We start from the raw sequence: 26,627 nt of genomic DNA on the forward strand, positions 1-26,627 counted from the left end.
AGCAACTATCCACTATCTGAAGGGGACTACAGGGAAGCCAGAGGGGGATCCTTCATCAAGAACTGCGGTGACCAGACAGGGAGTAATGGGTACCAACTGAAAGAAGGGAAATTTACGTTAGGTATTGGAAGAAATTCTTTACTACGAGGATGGTGAATTACTGGAACAGGTTGCCCAGGGAGGTTGCAGATGCCCCAACCCTGGCAGTGTTGAAAGCCAGGCTGGATTAGGCCTTGAGCAACCTCATCTAATGGGAGGAGTCCCTGCCCAGGGCAAGTGGGGTAGCATTAGCTGAGCTACAGGGTCCTTTCCAACCCAAATCGTTCTATGATTCTATATTGCTTTAAAAGCACTACAAAACTCAACAAGAACAAGAAAATAAGAAAATGTATTAACTTGCTCTCTATACACAAACAAAAATTATTATGTTTGAATGCTATGCAATTATTATGCAACCAACTTTCCAGTGGTTATTTTGAGCACCCTCTAAAAAAACAAAACAAACCCCAAACCGCCATTTCACATTCCTGATACCAAAAGAATATTCCCAGACTTTGCACTTTCTCAGGGCTCAGTTACTCTTCAGTCCATAAAAGGCAGACCTAGGAGAACTCTGTTTTAAAAGAAAAGGAACTCTAATGATATCCAACTTTAAGTTGTCCGTAACTCTTGTTTGGGAGCAAGATTTATAATGCGTGGCTGCCCACAAATTTGCAGTTTCCTTTTCTGACATAACTGCTGAATGTTTGTTATTTTAACCTAAAGAGTGTTCTGCAAATGCAGTTAAAAATATAAAAGCTAAGCCTTTTATAGAAACACAAATTATATGCAGAGGTAATGAAGCCTCACTATCTACCTGAATTAAAATACAAATCTTATACATCAGATGATAGATGTCATCTTGCAGTAAACTGGAAGAGAACCAGCCGTTCCATCTGGTACTGAATTGTTTGATCATTTCTTGGTACTTGGCAAAAACATTTGTCCCATGTGACGAACTGAAAATAAATGAGACGCTGGAATACCTGGGTCTTCCATTCCTTCACAACTTGCACATGACTACAGACAGTCAAGTCACCCGTTGCAATGGTGAGGTCTTCCTTCAGTTACAGCTATACCCTACTGCCCACATTTTATTTCTGTTATTTATAAGTTTGGAAAGCTTTCTCTTCTCAAGCATTACACTGCAGCAGGACCTAAATAAAAGTCTCAAGACATGATTTCCTCTTCTGGCACACAGTTCTCTCAAGGCCTTCTTCACACTACAAAGTTACACTGCCTCAGAAAGCCATTTAAAAATCCCCAAAACAACCATGTGTGTCAACTTTTAAGTGGTTGCTACTGGCTTCCGCTACAGTGAAACTAAATATGGAATACAAGGAAACAAACAGAAGGTAACGTTACTCTGAATTTACTTAACAATGTAATAGTGTTAAATCAAATGGTCTAGAAAGGAAGTGAGTGACAAACAAGTTTAGGTATGAATTTAAAACACCATATTCTAGAACAAATTCCTGTACTGATCTAGTCTGCAAGGCAGAACTATTCCAGGCAGTATCTCCATATAAGTAAGCTTACAGTAATACACTTCACAATACATGTCTGTGCACAAGAACACACACACATAGGAAAAACCACCAAATGGAGTGTATGGCACAGACAAAATTGGAATGAAAAATTTTGTAGAAAAAAAAGGGGAACTCTGCAACACCAAGGGCAGCTCATTTTTATCTTAAGTTATCAGCTACCAATTAGAATAGGAAACATGCTTGCCAGTAAAACAAGAAAAGGACAGACACCTTCTAGGGAAGCAGTGAAAAACTATTTAATCATTATCAGACTATAAAAATAATAGCCTAATCATGTTGCTGGGAAAAAAAAACCCCAATATTTTAGGTACTTAATGAACACTGAACACTCATTTTACTTCTAGTAATTGAATTTATGTGAATTTCCTTTACCATCACTGATTAATTCAAAAGTAAATTAACTCTGCTGCAACATAAAATATTTGTATTTGTTTGAGATCTTATTACAGGAACAACTAATAGGTAATGTGTTATAAGCAAACCAGACTTCAAACCCTAAAGGAAGTAGAAACAGAGTCTTACTAGGCATATATTTCTCAGTAGTAATGAAAAAAGCCCAGAAAAGCAAGAGAAAAACATGAGTTCACCTATACATAGACTCTTCTGCAATTTACCCTTCAGAATTCTGAATTTTCAATAGGAAACCTGAAAACTGCTCTGTGTAAAGAAGTGGTCCATGCAGAGCAGGATGGCATAAGCTCATTAGTGCAGAACAAGCCATGTGTCATCTGCAGACCTTTCTCCAAGCAGTTATGGTCCAGGGACAGCTGAAAAGCTGGTCTAAGATTACTAAACTGGACTCTGAACTGGTATTTAGGAGAACTACCAGTAAAATCCACAATAGCATTGCGATACGCATTAGTGTTTAAATAGTAAACATTCAAAAAATGGAAGCATTCTTAGTCTACAAATTTTACATAAAAAGGACAGAGAAATAATCAACTAAAGATTACAACAATTTTTTAAAACAGATAAATGTATGCTGCAATATTGATAAAATCATTCACAAAGAAATATTCCGAATCATCTGATTAGGCAGCACAGAATCAGATCTGTGCTCTTAATCATAGCAGGAAGAGGAAAGCCATTCAGATTAAGAAATATTAGCACATCCAAACACCATAGGAGTCTCACTGCACCTAAAATTCTCAGCTTCAGGTTCGTGAAAAAATGCATAAGCAAAGTGTGAACTTCCATGATGACAAGTGCTTGGCAAAGAAATTTCAAAATATCAAGACAGAAATAGGAAATTCAGCAAGAATTTACTCTTAAAGAGGTGTAAGAACTAGATGTGAATTAACTTAAACACAACATCAAAGAATAAACTGCTATGTTACATATGGAACGTGTACTTAGGAAAGGTATTTCTGGAAGACAGATTTATCCTTTTCTAGATATTGAAAATCACAGGAGTATGAGTAGAAATATTTTAAACACTTAAATCTTAATGACAGCATATTTTAGATAACAGTTATTAAAAAAAGAATTTGTTCATCAGCTTCACGATGAGGGACAAAGACTTGAGTATGTACTTTTCGATATACTGAAAGTATAAATAAAAATTATGATATGCATATATTACTCCAAAGGAAAAAAGCAGCTACCTAAAAAAATGTAAAGTTTTAGTGCAAAAATAATAATGGATCAGTGTATTTATATTGCTCCTACACAGGGATGACATTAAAGGGGTATAAAGTCATGAAGTGACATAGAATTAAAAGGTAAGGAAAAAAAAGTATAGGGAAACATTTATAGCTTAAGACATTCAAACATTAAAGTCAATAGCATGTGACTCTAAAAGTAAACTGGACCCATCCTGAACACATTCTGAACTGACTGCATAGTCTCTGCTGTCCGCTTCAGTGAAATTAAACAGAAAGTTGACTGAAAGCAAGATACCCAAAACCTAAGATTCCCACCAATGATAGGCATGCACAACAAGATTGGGGGGGGGGGGGTTGGAAGGGTCCAGGAAGATTTTATTTGATTATGTAAGTGTGGGATTTAAAAAAAAAATCAAATTGAAACAAATCTTTTTTACTAACTATGCAAAGAACAACAAAAAACCTGGTGGGTTTAATATTTTTATCATACGAAGAGCAAAGATAGGTATGCGCAGTAAATGCCACAAGTACCTACAGATTAAGGCTTTTTGAAAGAACATTCTATTTTTTTTTAACAGGTTGAACACTTTGAAAGGATTGGCATTACTTTTTGGATTATTCTGAGGTCCGTTACTGTGGAAAATTGAGGTTCTTACTTGATGACAAAAAAGGAGTAACAGCAGCTAAAGGCTAAAGAAAATAAATGACTCCTTCACCATACCTGAGTTCCACCTGGAACAAATTCAGGAACAGATTTCTGAGAAAGTTCTCTTTATAAAAGGTTGATTTAGAAAACCCCTGAAGTCATTATTGTGTTAGACATGTCATGAATAACTATCCTATCTTGAGTCCTTTGCATCAGGAAGGGGATATTGAAGATAACACACAACATCCGCATGCTGTTACAAGAAGGGTCTCACAAGAACTGAGTGCAAACCAAGGCTGGCTGCATGTTCACTTTCCCACGAAATGAGCATTACCCAGATGAAGGTGAAAATGTCCTAAGAAGTGCAGTAAATTTCAGCTGGCAGATGACAAAATACTGATCAAAAAGCTTCCCCTCTGCATACTAGTTGTCTATACAAAAAATAGCAAGAGATACAGCACCAAACCTGTAACATCAGAATAAAAGGTTTCACGGTTGAAAAAAGTAAAAGGCCACATATCAATCCCTTCTGCATCTAACAGAGATGGAAGTTATGAAATAAAGGACATAAGAAAGGAACAAGGACAAACCATTAACCTCACACACATTTAAAATAAAATCTCTAAATTTTACAACACAATTTCTGGACAGAAAAAACCTCTGTCATATCTTTGCTTTTACAACTGAGAAAAAACTTGACTATCAGCAGGACTTCTAAATAAACTGCCATTTTCCAATAACAAGCACACATCACTAGGACAGATATGCAATACATACTCAAGCTCATAAAAACCCAGTGGGAAGGAAATCTGACACATGCAAAAAATGCTTGGATGGGTCTAGTAATCATGAAAGTTCTTCCCAGACATCAAACACTGTTGACATGCTGACCAAAATCTGTAAAAATGAAGTTAAGGCTTTGACTTAAGGTAAACATCAGATAAGAAGATTAACAAATTTTAATCTCAATAAATAATTAAAACCTTTATAATAGCTAAGCCAACTTAAACAACTGCTGGAGAAATTAATTTAAATACTGATAATCCTGGTTCCAGCATTACCCAGGTTTTGCCTTTACCTGTTAATTCTGTACTGTCTTAACAGAGTAATGAAGGTACAAAACAGAACCATCTTTGACAGAGTTACTTACAGACAAGTTTTACTTATGATTTAATTTGCTTCTTAAGAACATTTCCAGATTTTTTACTGCAAAGTGATTTTCTAGCTCGTGTTCTTGTAGTCTTCCCTGAATTTTTTATTTTTACTACTTGATTGTTCATGTTATTATGGAAGCCTCTGCATCGCTGATTTGTGCTGCACACAGAGCAATAGCCCCCACACTCCCAGCCACAATCCTCCTGGCCCAACCTGCAGTGAGCACAGCTGCTGAGGGACCAGCCATGGGGCTGTGTTTAATTGGTACCCAGAGCCCTCCCAAGAGTCACTGCCGGACAAAGCCAAGACACTCCCCCAAACTGTGCACAATTTTTTTCTTAATACACCATTTAGCACTTAACTGTGCCAATGTCGTGACTTTATTACTTCTTTTAAACAGACCCTATGAATACATTAAAAATGCTGGTGGGATCCCATCAGAAACTCTTTAGGGAACTATTTAGTGAATATGTTCAATTTAAAATCACATACCACAGTATTTTTTGTATCTATTTTATATGGGGATAATTTACACATGAGAAACAGCCAGAATCATCATGAGAAAAGATCACAGTTCTGGAACTTCAACTTCTATAGTCAGGAATCAGAATAAGAGAAAAAAAATCCTTCTTGATAGCTTTGATTATAACAATTAAGTCAAAACCATATTGCCCATATTGGTGAACACTTCCCTCAAACAACAGCCATTTTTCAAGATAAGACCTAAATCAGTGTATCAATCCTAAAATCAGGGTATGCTGTTGACCATACAATTTTCAAAAAAGGCAAATCCAAATGTGCAGCAGCAAAGATACTGCTTTTATAGTTTTTCATTTGTTAGTACTGATTATGCAGCAACATAGATTTTTCCATTTTCCTTACAGAAGTAGCAGCTTTGTTTTCACCCCTCTCAATCTCTTTTCAGAAATGTTTTGCTTCCTTTAGACAAATGCATTTTCCTGAAGCACATGTACATTCAGTACAAGCAAAGATAAGGCTGAAAACAGAAAAATGGATTCCCCAGCAATTTACTTACCAGTGCTCCAACAATGGTTACAGGGTGCCTTACACTACTTTTTTAGCCCTCATTGTACTGCTAAGAGCTATGCTGGACATGGCTGTGTTTGGCAAAATATTTGTCTGTCACAGGCACCATAACGTTGATCCCCATAATCAAATAAACCATTTCTGAAGTATTGACTATGATATTAAACATTGGTGCTGAAGTTACATAAAGCAGTTATGTCCAGCAAGGACAGTAAGCTTATTGGATAACAAGTGATTCTAAAACGATGACTCAGTGCTGGCACAGTTCCCCAGCTAGTGTACAGAACTTCCTTTTCCTCCCCTCCCTTGAGTCAGGAAGTCTCCTAGATGCATTTTTACTTTCCCAACTTGTAATGAATGCAGGGTGAATTTTCAGCATTATCTGCAGAAATTAAAACCTCCTTTTGAGTTATACTTTTAGAAGTAATAAAGAGCAACAAAAAACAAACTGAAAATTAATTACTTTTACCTCTTTTAACAGAGCTTATAGTAATCTTCATTAAGGTAAAAATGGGAGTTAAAAATGTGAAGAGTACACCAGTCTAGGTGTTTTTAAATATCTTAGACACAGTTTATATACATTCATACATTCTATACTTTTCATACTCCTATCTTCAAATTCAAAACTGTCTTAAAAATAAAACTCACAGTGCAACAAGTACTTCACAATCTCCCACTACTTTGGCAAGCAGTGAGCTAAATCATGGACTAAGATCCATTCCTTATAACTGTGACTAATATTCAATTTGAATCACTTAACAGAAGTAGTCAGTACTTATCTGCTCATACACAAACAATTGTTCTAAAAAGCTGATTAAAAATCCTACTTCTGAAGTAGCAATTATTCCCATACAACAAAAAGCAAAGCAGTACCATGCATAAAATTAAATCAAGCTGATCTAAGGATATTCTGTTTATGTTGTCTGTTTTACACTACTACCAAAGAAAAGCCAGAGTAGAGCAGAAGTTCTAAATGTGGACATCTGAAGTCAGAAACACAGGCTTTCACAATTTATGTCTTTGCTTCTTTTTACAAGATGGAAAAACCTATCATTTCAACTAACATCATATCACTTGTTGCAGACAGCATCAATTGTTTTTACCTGATAGAAAATAAGATTTCTTAAAAAAACTTTATTTGTAAATGTTTAGTTTTAGAGTCTGGGTTTTTTTTTTCTTTTGTAATTCTTTAATTGTTAAGTCTCTCAGAGGAAAACAATTTGTAGCGATAACAAAGAAAAAACTGTATTAATGTATTTATTCCTTACACTCTTTCTAATCTTTTTCATTTCTGGCTTTTTCTGCAACAATTTTGAAATCTAGAAGGATGCCTATGACTGTATTTGTTCCACATAGCCAACTCACAGAATAAAGACTGCAGACCTGGTTACTGAGACAGAACTCCCATTCTTCCAGTTGTACAGATGAAGCCAGATAGGATTTTGAAGAATGAATCCTGTCCCAGAGTGTTGCAGTGTGTTGTCATGGTGTGCCTCAGTTTCCCTGGTTCCCCCCGACATCTCCTTTCCCAGGTGGTGTGTCAATCACCTCTCCTTTCCCCCACCTTGACCCCTGCTGGGCACCGTCTACCAACCCAGAAATTCCAGGGGAGCATGGAGTGATTGGCAGGTTCAAAGGATGCTCTCCACCCCTGGGGAGCCATTGGCCCATCCAGGTGTCCCTCTCACCTGAGATTCCCCCGTACCTGGTTGGTGGTCCCTGTGTTCCCTCCCCCTCTGGTTAAAAGGACGAGCATGGAGCACACCATGCGCTTGGAGTTCTCGTGCAGCTGTTACTGGATTCAGAGGCCGTGCGGCCCAGGATATAAACTCTGGATTAACCCTCCATGAGGACCAACTCCTGCTTCACCATCGCCTTAAAAGGTTTCTCCAGCACAGGGAGGCCTGAGGAGTGACCCTTCTCTACCAACAAGCCCCAGCCTACTTACAAGCTCCAGTAAGCACTGGAGCTCGGGACATGCCTGGACTTGTCCCCACGTGCCCAGCTGTGACCCACCAGTAGCGTCTCTGGGGAGAAAAGACCTCAGGTGCCGCAGTTTGGTTCAGCAGCAGGGACCAGACAAGCCATGGCAGTCCTGTTCAGTAATATTGGTAAGAACCAATACCAGAGAAACAAGCCAGAGGACAGGTAAGCCCTTATGGGTAACTGTGCTTCACCAGGCTGGGAGTGTAATTCTGAAAATGCTTTCCTTCCTTAGAATGAATACACAAAAGGACAGGACAGGAATAGGACACTATCCCTTCCTTGCCAAAGGAACTGTGAGTAGTAGGTTATTTGGCAGGTAAGCTGAGGAATTCCTGTAAGCATTTTAAAAGCTCAGTGCCACCAAAAGCAGTTTTGCAATGCAGTTCTCTTTTGATCAAACAGCACAAAATTATCTCATGAACTGAAATGTGCTCATCAGCATTGGAAAAAAATACTCATTGGGTGGAACTTTCATTTCCCAGTAACTCTGATATAATTTTTTTTCCTACTTGCTAAGCACTAACATTTCAGAGAATTGCAATTGAAAAACTAATTAAAGTTAAAAACCCCAAACTATTTAGAAGGGAAGATAATCCCTGAGCATACTCAGCACTAATGTATGAAAACTATGAATCCTGTTTTATTATCATAATTTCCGAAACATATACTGAAATCTATATGGGTTGAAAACCTGTAGTTTGGTCTGCAATAGCTAGCACTTTAAAATCAACAGAATGTTGGAGACAACCTAACCAGGCTGCTGTAAGTAGATAAAACAATGTCATTGTTTGACCACATTTCTGAGGAATACCTTTCATGTTGCCTGTGGAAAAGAACTATAATTCAGGACTATGAGTTGATAAGTATTTATAAGTTAAAATTTACATTATTTTACATTACATTAAAAATCCTCTTGATTATAATGCCATCTATGTTCTATTGTTTTACATTCATGTCTTGTTGTTTCACTTGTGGCAAGAAAATTCCATTTATTTTTTAATATTGCAAAAACTAATATTGCATTGCAAAAACTAATACAAATTGTTTAAACCATTACATGGGCTAGTAGGTGTTTACTGCTTTCACAAGTTAATAGATCTTAAGATGTTAAGTCATTACACAAGAAGGTCATCGGGTTTTGGGTTTTTTACTCCCTCACTGAAAATTATTTGCAGACCTACAAAAGGATAAATGTGAAAACTGATTTGACTTCCAATGATAGAATGTTCTGTCCCATTGCTTGTTTACATATAATGTTAAATAGTTCTGAAACAATGCTTGGGACAATACAATACTCCACTAGTAATTTTTCTCAATGTAAACCAAACTTTTTAATGCTTAAATATATGCCCAACAAGACAAATTAAACATTTGCTATGACTAAATTATAATTTAAAAGTTGAAATAACCCTAACACTGTTATGCAACATCATTACTCTTCATACCATTTCAGAAGTAAATTTAAGATATTAATATGCTTGGGTTATTTTAACTATCACCACACAGAGCCATATTTTACAGTTTAAAGCACTATATTAAGATGCAACTATAAAAAAAACTACTAAGTATTAAAAATACAAAGATTTTCAATAAAACTTAACTCTCAGTGAGAAAACATGTGGTTAAGCTCACATTTAACAACCCCCACCTCCCCCTAAAATATAAGTTTTACATTATTTATACAGAGGTAATAATTTCATAATAGCGCTAAATTTTATCAGCAGGTACCTTGGAAACTTCTACAACATACGAACATACCACAGACTTTAAGGAAATACAAAACACATTGAATCCAAACAACACTGATCCCTAAGCAGCGAAAGACTAAAACTGCACTGAAATCAGAAGTTAAATAAAAGTAGAACTTTCCCCCTTATTCTCTTAAATAATAAACTAAGCTCACCCGAACAGAGCGAACACGCAGAGCCAGAAACTTAAACATGACTAAGAACCCATGATGTTTGGATTTTCTGAGTGAGCGAGCCTAAGCCTAGCAGGGAAGACCAACCCTGGCGTTTTTGCTGTGACCAGCTGTTCCGGCAATTAGAAAATTTCCTGTCAGGCAAGTCAGACACAGCTGGGGGGTGGGGAGAGAGAAGGGGGAAAAAAGGTCAAAAAGAAAAGAAAAGACATTAAAAAAAAGACATTTCACACACACACACATACAGAGCTGTGATAAAGACTGGGCAGCAGTGGTACTCAAGCTGCTGATACTTACAGAGATCAGCACAGGAAACTTAAGCAGATTGCCTGATAGCAACAGGCTGTTGCAGATGTTACTGATTCCTGGTTCCCAGAAAAGAACAAAAGAGACCAGCATCTCTTTCAGAAATCACACTACTACACAACATTTCACTGATTAAGCAGAATAGCAAGTATTTTAAGTCCTATATGTGATTACTGTATTTTTATTAATTGAACTTTACAAAATGTTTTAAAATATCACCTTATAGACTTCAATGCAGAGAATGCCTAAAGATTGTTTTTATTTACTAGAGTTTAGTTAGAGGACCAAAATGACCTTGTGCCTCGTCCTTTGAAATCCTGCACACAGAAAATGCTACACAGATGTTCTAGGCCAAGGCAGACTGCAGAAATATTTAAATTGGATTGCCCAGCTCAAATGTCTTTACTTATGCACCAATATTGTATTGCTCTGTAGAAAGTGAACTTCTTGAAGTAAAAAAGATCCCTAAGCTCTCTTTCAATGTTAAAAGAGTCCCAAACACTTCAAATGTTTTAGGAATTAGAATTTATTCTATTTACTGCAAAGAATAAGAGAGGAAGTTTTTAATTTGATCTCTCTAGATTTACTGTGGGAGCTATTTTCCTGAATATTGACACTATCTTTAGCTTTTTTGATACTTGTTAAAACAATGAATCGTAAAGTACATGCTCCTTTAGTGGAACAAGACTGTTTTTCAAGTAATAAGTAAACAAAGACAAGTAAAAATCTTTAGTCAAAGGCATATACAAGTATTCAGCTATAAACATATCCAGGTGATTCCGTTTAGTGATTGTGTATCAAAGGAAGCATACAGCAAAATACTGTAGTCCTGCTTGCACAAGACATGAAAACAAACCCACCCTGCAGACAGCTTCCCTTGACTGTGTTCTAAGAAATATCTGGATTACTTCATTTTTTGTTATTTTTAATTCCTCTTCAGAAGACAAAGCCAGTAATTTAAGTGACAGAACACATTGCTATCTCTATCCCACATCCTGGTTCCCTACAGTATCAGTTTCTAGCTTTTCCTTTAAATTTGGATTACACATCTCCTCAGCGTGAGCCAAGATCCTCTTGTCAAAATGGAGAGGTGAAATAAAGACCTGACTTTAGCCACATCCCAGAAGAAAAATTGTGCCCTTTTAGTGTTCTTTTGTACTCTTCCAGGTCTTCATTTGTGTCACATCTGCAGGGACGATCTTTCAAACTCTGTGTACCGAATATACACAATTATTATTATAATAAAGACAGGCCTTCAGGAACTACTACTACACAAAGGAGGACTTTATGATTCAACTGGGGGCTCAGAAATCCTCATTGTCAGTGTGCTTTTTACAGTCCAGTATGGTACAGCCTTTTTGGAAGAAGCAGTCTTTCCTACAGCAGCAGTAACACAGCATTAAGAATTATTAAATATTAGTTTCAAGATGAACACAGCTTCTTGAACATGAGAAGCTTACTGCAACATAAGGATTTCAAACGTTTCATAAATAGCCTAAAATTACTTGAAGCTTTCCTCTCTTCAATTTGTTCAAACTTGTAGCTACTTCCTCCTTCAAAACTGAAATACCTCAAGAATTTAACTTTGCAGTTTAACAGCAATACAGTTATTTGCACTTGGAAAACTTAAAAGAAATTTAAATAAAAAAATGGGAGACGATTCAAGCTCTCTGCCATTACCTTGTAAAGAATAGATGCAATTACACTAAAAGAAGAATGACCGGGAATCTTCAAGTCACTAAATTAAATCCTGTTGTACCAAAAAGAGCTAAAGGCAGAAATGGAGAGTAAATGGCAAGAGCAGCTCTAACTACAATATTCCTTAAGAATGAAAAGATACTGTGGGTAAATAATTTTCTTATCTTGTGGCTGTAAACCTGAGTGTATTTTGCTACAGATATGCTGTATCTGCTAAGGGTGACAGGAATAAGGCATTTCAGCTGAAACATCTGTACAATTACTGACTAATGCTCTCCAAAACCTTTTATGTGACCTCCCAGAGAAGTACAAAGCACAGTGCTCAGGGGTCAGTGGGGTTACTTCACAACAATAGCTCTCCTATAACCGGCATGAGTCTGGCAGGTGGAAGAAATTTCTTGTGCCCTGGGAGAACACAGCCTGCATGGTTCCCAAAGAGCACCAGCAGCCAACCAGAAACATTAAGATACAAGCTACACAACCCACTTTGAGCATCTCTCAGAAGAGAGCTTGCCCTTTTAAATATTTCTTCATATATGAAGGAGACAGGTTAGAGGGCAGCAGTCCCCAACAGGGAAGTCTCTGACAAAAAGAACAAATTGCTTCAGCAAGTTGCTTGCCTAACTTAAAATCTTTGATAAGGATTTATATTGTACTTGTTTACCAGGAGACACAACAGTCTCCAAAACAAAGGGAAAGTGGTGTGCCTGTCAGTCACAGTCCTGTCAATCGCAGAACTCCACTTGCATAATGCATTTCCTTCTCCTCCAGTACAGAAACAAAGTGAGTTCATCTCCCATCATTCCCTCCTCATTGTTTAAATTGGATGATCTGAGTCTACAAAAATTAAGAGAAATGCTGTCTAGACTTTCAAGAGAACAGAGCTCACAGACACTACAGGGAGCAGGAGAAATGAAAAATGCTGAGGAACTCTCAAAGAAATACAGAACATTGGGGAATCCACGAGTTTTACTGAATGCTGAAATAGTCAGTCTAAGTGGAGTCCTTCAGATAAACCAACAATCTCCTATACCCCCAGTTTGAGAAGTGTAACAATGAAAATTAAGTCTTCACAATGCTAGAAAAGCAAGGCTCTGTAGTATGGATTGCTTTCAATTATTTGCAAAAAACCAAAGACACAGTACACATATGTAATGAAAAGCCATTGTTTGACAAAGGTCAACAGTTGAGGAACAGAGAACTAATTTTTTGAGTTTTCAGAAGCAGAATAATATACTTTTCTTCATAATAAATACATTTGTATAGCCAAAGCAGCAATATTCTATTAAACAGGGGGTGTGGCAGCTTCCATCTGTCAGTTTACAGGCTTTGCAGGGCTACCATCTGTTTTCTCTCCATGTAACAAGTAAGCAGCTTGACTTTGAACATTGCTTACACTCTCAAATTATTCAAATTTTCTGACCAAGATCCAGAATGTACCCTGCAACTAAAGACACCAAATGCAAAAGAAGTCACTCAGAAAATCCAGTAGAACACATTAATGAAATTTTTGCTGTAATCTTTCCTCAACACCTGATGACATCTTAGGGGAAAAAAAGTATTCCAGGGCTTGCCTTCTTTATATATTACTTTGATATCTAAGAGTTATCATCTCAGACCAAATGGTCTGCACTGTTTACAAGGATGCTGTAACTTCTTACATGAGGACCTACAAGCTCATTCTCAGAAAGGAAAGATGCACCATGCCACAAAGTTGCTAACAAAATTTATCCAAGTTTCAGCAGAGCACAGTGCTTTGGAAGATACTGAATTTCTAATTTCATCACATTAAACAAACAAAAAAAAAAAAGTATTTAGCCTTTTATAAAGCACAGTCTGGTCATTGAAAAGGAAACGATTTAATTTTTGCAGATGTAAATTGTTTGCCTTAAAAAACCCTTATTTGTTCAAGAATCAAGTTATTTGATTGTAAAATAAAATTAAGTACATGAGTACATATATCTAAGTATATTTTGTAGAATACACTAAAAGTAATGTAAGAATCACAGAATACTTTGAAGTACAAGTTTAGTATTTTCAACCCAAGCTACAAGTAGCTATACAAGTAGCTGTTTCAGCTAAAATTAAGTAACAGTCTGTAAATAATGAGAAATCCAAAACTTGGATTACAGATTACGAGCACTTGTGAATCCCAACATTTTCCTAATGTTTAAGAAATTATAGCTATGTCTTGGCTCTGCCACAGAGACAAGAATTTTAATCAAAAAACTGACAAACATGCACACACAGAAAATTGAAATGTGAAGGTTGTATCAGCAAAAGTAAAACAAACATATCAAAATCAGAAATGCCTTCACTGTCATGTTAACAAACATGACTGTTCTTAAACATGGAAACTGTTACTGATCACCTGAGCAGGAATATCCATCAGCAGTTCAGAGCAGTCCTGAAACAGTGCTTCAACTTGCCAAAAGACAAACAAAAGTTTCTGAAACATTAAGTTCTCACTAGTACAGAATATTAGAAATTGAAGTTAAACTACAAATCAGCTAAAGCCTCTCTGAAATGTTTTAAAATCTAAAAATCATTCAGTTTAGTTATGTTTTTTTCTGAATAACGTTCTCATCCTATATTATTTTCACAGATGAAGACAAAACAAATGAGATTACCCCAGCTTACTCTGGATTTAGTATTACTGCTTGAGTGATGGGGGCTGTTTTGCCCACGGCTGTAACTGGTGAATGAGCTCCCTCTCCTTATGTAACTTGACATCCCCACTCCAGTGGTTTACAGATTTAGTGTAAATTGTATGGTATACATGCATGTAAAATACAGAATCTCAGCACTGATGAATCAAATGCAATACTTCAACAAAGAGACTGTATTGTCCACATGCTTCAAATTATTTTTCTAATATATACTGAAGCCTTTTTTAAGATCACGCTTTTCTTATAAATTCTTTTAATAAAAAACACTGACTAGGAAGACAATGGTCTTAATTTTCATCTCTCATGACTGCAAACAGATGTCTTATTTAAATTCTGCTAGGAAAACATAAATTAAAAAGACTTTTTAAAATACTGACCTCTCTTTGGAAACATTTCTTACTCTACCTTTTGACTATCCACTGACTAGTCGTTTTCACCTTAGCTATATATTTCTAGTAAGAGGATGACAGCTACTGAGATTTAATTTTTTATCACCCCGATCAGCATATTTCAATATGGTTTGTTTTGATTTAGTTTTAATTCTATGTATGCTTTAATTCTGCTTATTTAAAAGCAGGGCCAAAGCAAGAAGTCAAGGGTAATAATATGACCCCACCACCTGCATTGAAGAGAGGTTCATCCCAGGTTTGAGCCTCAACAGGTTCCACTTCTGCCTGTACTGGGAAAAAAACCCCTTTAGTCCTTGTAGGTTACCAAAAAGAAATTTTCCTGCAACTTCCAAATGAAAACTTCACTTCTAGTGAAAAGAAAACTTTTTACAAATTCTTGGAACATAATATTTTTCATATGTTTAATAATTAGGCTTAAGCTAGTAGAATGCAATGGTAATGCATCAGTTGTACTAAGTGTTTAATCAGCTACATAGAATCCAGATAACAGAACATAAAGAACACAGCAGAAATACGATATGCTCTTCACATACACATAAAATGGGAAGCCACCTGTTAGACTACCTGCAGTTTCTGGTTAGCTTTAACTAGCAATAAAACATGCAGCATGATTGCAACAGCTCAAAACAATTAATTTGCTCAGTTAACTTACTCAATCTCTATGCACATAGAGGTACAAAAAGCAATGGCAGATAGCACAAGAGTGAGAAAGGTAGCAAATAAAAGGCTTTAAATAGCTTCCCCTTTCAGTAATGTTCACTTAAGTTTTCACATCAGGTTAAGCTTCAGCCAGCTGCTCTTACGTTTATTTCCTGCTGGTTCCAGGTCATTTATGAGATACAGATAAAAAAATGTTGGCAACAAGCTATAAAGTCAGCTATAATCAGCACACTTGTTGCAATAAAACCAGAATACTGAATGAGTCCCCTTTTAAAAGAAGCAAGACTTTGAACCATACAGCTTCTTGGACTTCTTAGAAATGGGTATCTTTATAGCTCCTGATTTTCCTAAAACAACTACCAAACTTGAATCACAGTCATGTAACTCAGGCTTTCCCCTTAATTAACTTTACTTTTGACCAAAAGAACATGGATCTAATGAAACAATTTATCTTCTGACACACAGAATACTAGAGAGAGTTCCTATGTACATGGAACTGTGTTAAGTTTTAATATTTATTTCAAACTTCCTGTCTCATCTGCATTATCAACATTCTATCCAACCACAGCAAAAAGATGCAGATTTCAAGCTTTCACCTTCTATCTCCACAGAAGTATGGCAACTTTCTGTCCTGAACTTGCATACTTTACACACCTACCAAAGTATTTTGTCTTCTGACCTGATCTGCCAGTACACTCTACGCATTCTACTCTCCTCAGTTAGAGCTGAGAAATTTCAGATATTGTTAGCAACTATGTAAGTGCCCCAAGTCCATTTAAGTGTGAAGCTAAACAGTACAACTTAAATGAGTTTCAATGGTAATTTACAACTGTCTGTATCTTGCACCAAAACAGACTATGAAGGACTGACAGAATCTCACACCCCAGCTCAAGTAGTATTTCATCACCTGACTGACAGCACTGGTGAACTTCCTGCTATAACTGACTGAGCAGCCGAAGTAACACGTTGTTTAAAAAATAGAATAATTTACACCACAACTGGCAACCTTTTACTCACCACAGCCTAGAATGAAATGCAAAGTATACTCCTAATATACTGGTCTGAGACGTTAAACAGCTAAAACAATCATAACCAAGCAGCTCAAGCATGACAGAAAGAATACCAGAGTAATGTTTTAACTTTTTGATAGTTATACTGTATTAAAATCAGTTGCAGAAAAGCAGCAGTTTGGAAACTCCCAAAGGAAATACAGGGAAACATTTGTAAGCATTCTGTAGTTATCAGATATTGAAAGAGAAGTTTGATACTTTTGAGGGATAAACCTTAGCTGACTGCCAGACACCCACCCAGTCACTTTCTCAAGCCCCTCCTCAGCAGGACATGTAGGAGAAAAGCTCATGCCCTGCCTAAGGATCAGGGACACCCCACACCAGTTACCACCATGGGCCAAAGAACATCAATTTAGGGAAAATTTATTTCACTTGTTGCCAGGATAGTGAGAAACAAAGATGAAACTAAAACCACCTTTTTCTCCACCCTCCCCTTCTTAGGCTCATACTACTCTTCTACCTTCTCCCTGTCAAGCAGCACAAGTGGAATGGGAAATAGCTTGGACCATCTACTCACAACCTGAATCTGCACAATATGCAATAGCAGCATATGAATCCTGAAGTTCAACCAAATATGGAGTTTCAAAAATTGTCTTTATTGGCAAAGCCATTTATCACCAGACCTAATATTCAGCTAACATGAAAATACAGGTAAACTTCATGTTAGACAAAATTCACAGGCATTGCAACAAGAAAACTGAACTCGGTATCTTCACATTATGAAATTTTGTAAACTGCAAGTCCAACATGAAGACAAGGAACCTTAAAAATTATCACAGTCAGGAAGGTTCATTGATCCTCTCTTTAGTAACAATCTCTATTTTTAAGAAGCCTAGGTTAAGAATTCCTTTGATAAATGCCTTTCAATAACAAGCACAATGGAAACTACACTTTCACAGTTGTTCTCCACACTTGATCTTCCCTGAAACACTATTAAAAGCTGAGGAATGAGTTTGGAGAACAGTAGGATACCGAACTAGACCTGAGTCAGTGAGAAAAAGCCACACTCTCAAAAATATTAAGATCTGAGAGTGCACCCCATGTCCAGTAATTTCAAACAACAAAAGACTAGTGGCAAACTGCCATTAAGAATTATGTCAGTGTGCTCCAATATTGTACTGTTTTTATTACAGCCATATTTTACTTACAGTTTGTTGGTTAATATCATCTTCTCCCATAGGTTCATCCACAATTTGCTGTCCATTCTGTAAAAAAGAAAGTAAAAATAAAGTATTATTACACTGAAAGTAAAAATAAATACTGAATCCAAGTACAGAAATAAATATATTTGAGATAGGCTTTCACAGCATGTTACCGTACTCTCTTCTCCATATTCCACAAAAGCAGGTAATCAAAAGTAAACATGGAAAAGTCCCTATTGCTGGCATGTAATGCCACTCCTCCTGCTTTGATCCTTCTGTATTCTCAACCTGGATGAAGTCACAGTAAGAAATACATAAAACCACCTGGCATTTGAAGCCTCACTGCTACACAGCTAGACACTATTTTCCATTAGTATAACTTCTGCAAAACAGTTAAACCTGATGAAGACTGAATGGCAAAAAGCCACACAAAGCAAACAGATAAAGGGGCTCTAAGAGCATGACCTTACATATAGGTCTATAGCATAGACTTAAAAAAACATTGAATGGAATTCTAATTTTACTATAAATTTTACAGCATTTACCACTTTCTATACTTTCCCAAGGGCCATTCTAACAAGCCATACAGGAAAAGGCTTTTGAATCTGAATTTTAGCCATAAAGATTAAAAAAAAAAAATCTTAAATACCTTGTTGGTCAATAAAGGCTTTCTTTTGCTTGACAGTGATAATATACTTGGGAGAATTTCTAAATTGAAAGACTTTGAATGACTTTGCTTACACAACAAGCAAGTTGTAAGTAAAAGTATGTATTTCCTAAGTTATGGTACAGGGCATCACCTCAGGCATTAATTCTTAGCTTGCTCCTAAAGTTTAACAGCAATTCAGTATCATTCTAGAAACAAATGAAAAACTATTAAAAATGGATACCATTCTCCATTACTATTGGAGACAGAATTTGAGCTCATTTGTGCATTGTTTCCCTAGAGAACTCAAAGTCTAATTAAATCAATTTTTTCAAATCCTAATTTATTTAAAAGTTACATACACGTATAGAGAGTTACCTTTTAGATGTCAGAAAGTTAATAAAAGCTGTTCAGAAATTCAGATTTCAGCTTCATTTAACACCCTCCTTCCCACTACTCAGTTTTTCAGCAGAATTCTTCAGAACCTTCCTAGTATCTTCCTAGTAACAACTTCTGATTCTTAGAACCTTCTAGCTTGCATCTGGCTAGAGGAGAGTCTTTCCTATGTGACAGATTAAATTCTAACCACTTACAAATTCTGATTTTCAAATATTGCAAGTACACTGAATGTTCAATCAGATGATTACCAGCTCTCTAGCAACTTCTCTCCTGTGCATTTTTTTTTTTTTTTTCTGGAAGATGCAGCTAGAAAAAGCTAACTTATAGGAATCATGGATTTCCCCAGTATGACATAGGTGGGTTGGGTTTTTTAGAGGGGGTGTTTCTTCAGGTTTTTTGGGGGGATTTTTTGTGTTGTTTGGGGTTTTTGTTTGGGTTTTTGTGGTTTTTTGGTGGTTTTTGTTATTGTTGTTTTTTGGTTGTTTTGTTTAGGTGTAGGGGAGGGGAAGAAGACTGGGTTTTCTGATTGTCTTCCTAGTGCAGACATCTGGCACACGGTAGCAGTGCTATTTTCTCATCTTTCCTGGCTTCAGGAAGATACTAGAGATTTCTGGCATGACTCTGGTCTACTCTAAAAGTCATCTTTCCATGATGGAGGACTAGTGAGAAATCAGTGGCATGTGCTATACATTACTACATCAGTGAATATAATCTTTAAAAGCTGTCTCAGTTAAGAGCAGCTAATACAACTCTTTATGTGTACAGCAAAGGGTAATTTGATGATTCTCCAAAAAGCCCACATTCCCCTCACTGTAACATCTTTTACTTAGCGTGTACAGGCAGTGAATATTGCATTGTACTATCCTTCCTTAAGATACATCTAAAGTTGATATTATCAAATGGAAGGCCAGAAAAATACCAGCTTAGCTAAGTAACAGAAATGAATGTTTTTAATAAAGCTTGTTTACAGGGACAAGCTGTATATTGAGTACACATATATCATTACCATCAAGGCCACAAGTCACATACTTCCCCTTCTTTCAAATTTATGACATAAATTAATAATAGTATTTTAGCTACACATCTCTACAGTCTCTTCACGCTACAACATAGCATTGTTCAATCTTGCAATCAGAAAAAAAAACATAAAAGAAAAAATCAGTAGAACAAATAAAATAATTGACTTTAGCTGAAAAGGAGGACTCTGTAATGTTCTAACAGCAACAATGGCTAAACTTTAGGGCCTAAAATAGGGCAATTTGTATATCAAAACCATGTGCTCTACACTGACTCCACTCCACATGCAGATTTTCAGAAACAGTGATTCCTGCTACAATAGTCATTCTGCTAAATAGTAATGTACATTAACTGCAGGTTAAAAAAGAATTTACCACACAGTAAGTTTAAGTTCTCACATTTACTATTTTAAGACAACTGAAATCAGTTGGAAGTGAAATGCACTCTCAGAAACTTCAGACAAGCCTCCCTTCAAAGACAAAAAGGCGAGATCAACCTCTGTTTTTAAAAAGGCTCTAATCTTCAACCTCACTGACTTTCTCAGCAGTCAACCAGAAAAACCACAGCAAACTTCTGCAAAACAAATAAACTGTTTTGCACAATCTGATCTTCCTGCACTCCTTACAGTTACTTTTCAGCTGAACTCTAGCAAAACACACACACTGGAACCAGGAACAAACTCAAGGAATCAGCATGAGCGCCATGCAGTCCTGTCTGAGCCAGAGCACTGGATTAGCAAGACCTTTTCAAACAGGTCTACCCAAGCAATGATTATGCTAAGGGAATCGCTGGATGGTAGAACCAGTTTTTCTCAGAGCAGTCTGAGCCATGTAAGGTAAAGAAGAATATGTATATATGATTTATGGTTTGCTGGTATATAGCATTAAATGCAAAGCAGCTGTGTATTCGGAAAGGCTACAAAGTGCACAGCCTTTCTTAGGAGTTGAAATGGAAAGCCCAAAGTTCCTGTTGGAAATGGCACTATTGAAACCAGTGTGGAGTGAGGAGGTCAGCAGCACGCTAAAGAGGTGAGCAAATGAAATACGTTTCCTTTTGCTGGGCGTAGACTCCCTCTGGTATTTAACTAGCACCAAGGGCATGCCTCGATGACATAACAGGCTGGGAGCAGATAAAATAGTCTGATGAACACAGACTAAGAGAAGGCTGAATATATATCTTTCTCAGATTAGTTTTCAAAAGACAGAGACTGTAGACCTTGATTATTCTTCAGGTGCTCTCCTCCCGTAGCAGGACAACTAAGCAAGTGGAATTGATCCAAGATCTGGCTATTCCCAGTACTCTGGTTCCAAAAGTAAAACATATTTCAGATGGCAACACAGAAGAAGTATAAGAAAAATAGAAAAGGGCCACAGAAAATTTCTACTTACACCTGAACACATCAACAATCAATTTCTGCCAGGGAAAGGAGGGTGCTCATCCCTTATAAAAGCAACCTACAAAATGGTCTTCCAATCCACTCTGATTCAACTTCCTATTTGGTTTTCCAGTGGAAAAAGTCATGTTAATTAAGGTACAATATTTGTTTCCCCAAAGCTTTTAAACCTGTTGCCATATCTCACTAATTTAGTAGGAATCAATACCTAAACACAGCTGGGCTCCAGAAGTTTTCCTGAAGGCACATGGACAGGAACACAAAGAGATCCTACAGGTTCTCTACTAGGTATAAAGCAGACAGACACCAGGGAATCTTTATCAGGCAGCTAGTACATGAACGTCCCCCAAATAATCTGACAGAACATGTGACACAAAAGTCAATCAACCATCAATATTTCTAGCAATCAAAAATTACAGGTTTCAACCCACTGAACTCTCAGAATGTAAGTACTCTTAGGAATTTCCTGGCAGAAAGACAGTTTAAAAAAAGTTTCTTTAAAATTCAAATTATTTCAACTGGAACAGTAATGCACACCCATGAAAACCACACTGCAGGGACGATGCGGTCACAAGTAGCGTCATATGTTAAGGTACTGGCACCAGGAAAACACAGTCATACCAAACCCTTTGTAAGAAAGAAGTACACCAAGAAATGCAGCCCACATCTCCCTACAATCAATGAACCACTTCCTTTGAAGCACTGAATATCCTGCACTTTACACACTACAGTTACATATTGATCTGCAAGTTGTAATGCCACTTTTTAAAAATTTTAAATTATGGTTCCAGTATTTACTGCAAGAGATCCAATTTGTCTCAGAAGTCTGGCAAAACTCACCAGCACAATAAACCTAATGCTTTTCACATCTACCCTTCTGATTAGTACCAGACCCAGATGCATAATTTTGTATGTACAATACAGCACCTAGCATCCATAAATACAATTAGGACATAGCAATCTGGGGCAAGATATCTTGTTTTAATAATAATGTCAGGTAACCATCATTCCCAGTACTGTGTTTTCTACATGTATCCAAGCCATATCAATTGAAATTTTAAGTGGGAAAATCATTATGTTTCCTATTGTACCCATTTTTCATACTTTCCCCTTAGTTTCATCAATAATATGATAGATAGTATATGCTTGAAGTTTTTAGATTTAGCTTAGCATCTCCATTCCTACATTCTGTTTTCAAATCAAAGTTCCACTGATTTGGACCTACCTTGCTAAAAACTTGGTTCTTTTCTACAGTCTATTTTTTTTTTTCTAAAGGGCATTAAGTTCCCAGACCTTCTTTGATATTTGACACCTTCTTCCACCCTCAGAATATCTCTCCTTTGCATTTAGAATATTGTTAGACTATTTCAGGATGTTTAAGTATTCTTTCTGGTAAACATTTTAACTTTATTCCTCAACTATGTTTGTCAACTATTTAAAAAACCCTTATGAAACTGATACCAATTGCATCTTTTGGAATAATTCTTCTGCCATTAAACTCAACATTTCCTAATTACTATTACTGGAATTGACCATAAATAAGGAGGCAGTCCTTATACTATTAACAGACTTGGCAACTACTGGCTTTTCCATGTAATTGGTGCCTTGTAGCAGAACCACAAAACTCAGTAAACAGAAAAAATGTTATCTTCCTAGACTTAGCAATTAATCAAGACTTAACAAGAGTTAAATCAAGAATTAAACTGTGTGTCAGTGCAGAATGATGCTTTGAGGACACAAATAAGCAAAAGAGGTAATTTGTCTGAATCAGACCTCTTACAAATTGTTACGTGGAAGTTTTAACATGCCAATGAGTAACACAGGTGATGAAGGTTCTCTCCGGTAACTCCTCGTTGTCAACAATGAAAACTTCCAGACTTACCCAACAACTGCAGTTATTGGATTTAAACACATGAGAACTTCCAGGATTATTTGGTCATTAAAACACTGGGTATACATAGATCCGAGCTCCTTCCCTCTGTGTTTTCAAGGGACTCTCAGCTGACAAAGTCCAAGAACTGTGAGGTCCTTGGATAGAGTAAAGCTGTGACAATGCTTTTGGCTTGTTTCAAAGCAGCACAAAATGCAGCATTCCCACTGAAACACTCGTAACAAATTTTTAGTAACACAAGGCACTGTGTGGAACCACATTTAGTAAAAACCTTTCAAACTGTACACACTCAAAATTGCTATTCTAAGCAGCAATTAGCTACCCTGAGAAAAAATTTGTTGGTCGGCAAAAAATAGTTGAAAATAGACTAAGAGGACCTTAAGAGGTCATCCAATTTATCACCATGCACCAAAGCATGATCAACTATTCCTACAATGCTGCTCACAAGACATTTATGTCTAAGCCCTTCTTAAATCTTCAAGAGTTTTCACAATCTATTCCAGTGCTTAAATAAAATATAAGGCTTTAATAGGATCTGAATTAATGACTTGTGCCCTAACTTCTGAGCTGTGAAGCCACACAGATCCAAAGCACTTACCTAAATCCTGACCTGATTAAAATTTACTAGATGTAAATAGCAGAAGTGAGCCACCATCTTAGACTTCTCTAGCTGTTGTCTTATAGCATTTATCCAAAACATTTTGCATATACTGTTAGAAATAGTGCAAGTATTAAAAACTCCTTATTTAAAAAAAAAAATCCCACAAGCATTTTTTATATAAAACTTGGGTAACTCAAGATCCATGAATTCCACCTAATTTATTTTCAATTTTATTGTCTAAGGTGACTGACTTTCTTCCTTTGCTGAGTATTAAGAGAAACAACAGGATGTTGAAACTTGCCTCTCCACAGACAACCTCAGATAAAAGCCATTAACTTGCAAATCATTTAGGTACAAAGCCAAACTTCTTTAAGTTAGGATACTTGGGCAACTTTAACTATGTGATTTTGTAAACCCCATCTACTTTGCCGCCTTCTTCCTATCTAGTATGACTCAAGAATATAGCTGAACAATACAGAAAAGTAGTCCTGTTTCCTGCACTGCAACGCTTTCCTTGGCTGGCATTTGTCCAGCACTGTGCCAAGTCACATTAGAAAAGAATAGCAAAAAGGTTTGCATCTCTCAGCAAGTTTTATTCTCTGAATTAACTCATCTTGAAGTAAAACAAGTGCCACAACATTACTCAAGATGCTGTACATATACTGTTATAAAATCTTAGTCTTGGACAAGCAGTCTATGTAGCTAAAACCAGTTCCAAATCGTATGTGGTCATGTGTTCACAGAAAAACCCAACCAATCAACCAAAACCCCAAGAAAATGAGAAAAAGACAGGGAAGAGAAAGTCTCCATTTCCTAGCTATCCAAGTGGGTGGGTAGTAAATTATTATGCTTAACACATAAATTCAGCAGCCTTAGTAAAACAAAGCCAAAAAACCCACAGCACCTAATCTCTGTTCATCTGCTCCAAAAAGGAAGAAGAAACATACACATCATTAGAAATAGCCTATCTTAATATATCCAACTACTGCTGCACACCTGAAAACAGAAGAAATTCCTTCTGCTTGCACACATAATCTTGAGTGACTCGGGCACCTGAGAGTGTACAAATCTTATTACCAAGCCTGCATCTGCACGAGAAGGCAGGTGCACCTCACCTGCCCTGCCTCCTGCAGTCCCAGGCGCTCGGAAATGCCCTGTGCCTTCCTGGCTCCTGCCAAAGGACGGGCACACACAGGGAGAACGGCCCAGGCCCTTCCCCTACGAGCAGGGGCAGCCAGCAGGCACAGCAAGCCTGTGCACTGCACTTCCCTGTGCTGCACACACAGCTTTTCAGAAGTTAGCTAGTTTCTCAGAATTCATAATAAATTCAAAGGGTGAAATTTACACTTTTTTTACACTTATTTTATAATTTATTGTTTTGATACATTCTGCTAAGAATAGAGAACAAGCTGTGGAACAACTTCACTATTTCCTGAAATTCCGGATTTCTGTAGTGTAGTTCTGACCATGTAACAAAAGTCAGCTACAGGAAGACAGAAGTAGAAAGAATTCCCAGGAAGCCAAAAGCATTTTTTCACAAGTTAGTCTAAGTTCTGACAGTAACTAATTTTGGCAAACATGTTATGCAAGAAATAATTCAAATAATATTTACATCCTAAAACCAGCACTTTTTGAATTTGCAGGACAAAGAGGGTATTATTTTTCAGAGCTATGTATTGTCAGATATTTAAAATCACAAAATACCATTTCTTCACATCATCTGCATATAGCTACGCATGTTTCAATAAATTAATGCTTGGATTAAATTATTTAAATATTCTTTTAACATTTATTTAAATTTAAACTTAGAAACTGTCAGGAAACACACCCAGACCATAATAAAGTATTTTTAAGACACAAACTCACTTATATAAAATTGAATGGCTTCACTGAATAAATAAATAAATAAATAATTAAAAAAAATTGTAGCACATTTCCTCCAAAAATAGTTAAATGGAGCTTTAAGCACACCACAGAGGTTTCTTGCATCAAAGGCAACATATGGTAACTCTTACTGATAGGAGTCAACTAGCAGTAACTTTGTGGTCAAGGCACCGGAGTAGGTCCCAAAAAAATCAGAGTTAATGTAGTTCTAGAACAGACTCAATGAATGATGCTAGTTCATGTAGTTCTAGAACAAAGTCAATGAATGATGCTAGATGGGGTCACTAAGCTGTTGAGCCTCAATTTCCCATCTGCTACATGGGATTTTTTCTCCCCTCTATTTCCAGTGGGAATTTAATCTTATTTCAGGGAATAAGGAGAGAATAAGTAGCACGGTATCACGTATGCAAGCATACAGCACAGTAACTGTGGTACTCAACCACTTTGCCTAAACTTAAACATTCTCTGAAGGGACTCTAGCTTTTCCCAGTTTTACTGATTAAATTGTTCTCCTCTTGAACATCACCAAAATTGAAAAAACCCCCAATTATATGAATCTACTCTGGCCTGAAAAAGTGCTTAAAAGTTTCAATTGTTGGAATATGGCTATGAATTGTATCTGGTGGAAAAAAGAACCCAAACAAAAAAAGCCTCAAATCCAAAACAAAACACCTCAAAACACCCAATCAAGTGCTACAGTAAAAAAACACAATTCCAAACCAGTATCTTAAGTAGGTTCTTAAAGCTGGTAGATCTGCTAACTGCCAAGCTCAGTCAACACACAAAGCTAATATTTTTGATGTGCAGAAATAATTAAACGCCCACCTCAGCCTTTGTATCAATGTGACTTTAAGTCTAGAATTTCAAATGACAAACAACTACAGTCAGTGTGA

General features: G+C 36.7%; 1 protein-coding gene across 2 annotated transcripts in view; it reads right to left on the reverse strand.

The window, feature by feature from the left end:
• Positions 1-26,627, reverse strand: part of RPS6KA3 (ribosomal protein S6 kinase A3) — a 73,346-nt gene that overhangs the window by 42,263 nt on the left and 4,456 nt on the right. For both annotated transcript variants that reach the window (XM_041399717.1, XM_041399716.1), the window contains exon 2: positions 17,910-17,966. In XM_041399717.1, coding sequence (XP_041255651.1) covers positions 17,910-17,966 — 57 coding nt within the window. The remainder of the gene's footprint in view (positions 1-17,909; positions 17,967-26,627) is intronic.

The sequence above is a fragment of the Onychostruthus taczanowskii genome, unplaced genomic scaffold, assembly GCF_017590055.1.
Source record: "Onychostruthus taczanowskii isolate IOZ18803 unplaced genomic scaffold, ASM1759005v1 scaffold17, whole genome shotgun sequence".
Lineage (NCBI taxonomy): Eukaryota > Metazoa > Chordata > Aves > Passeriformes > Passeridae > Onychostruthus > Onychostruthus taczanowskii.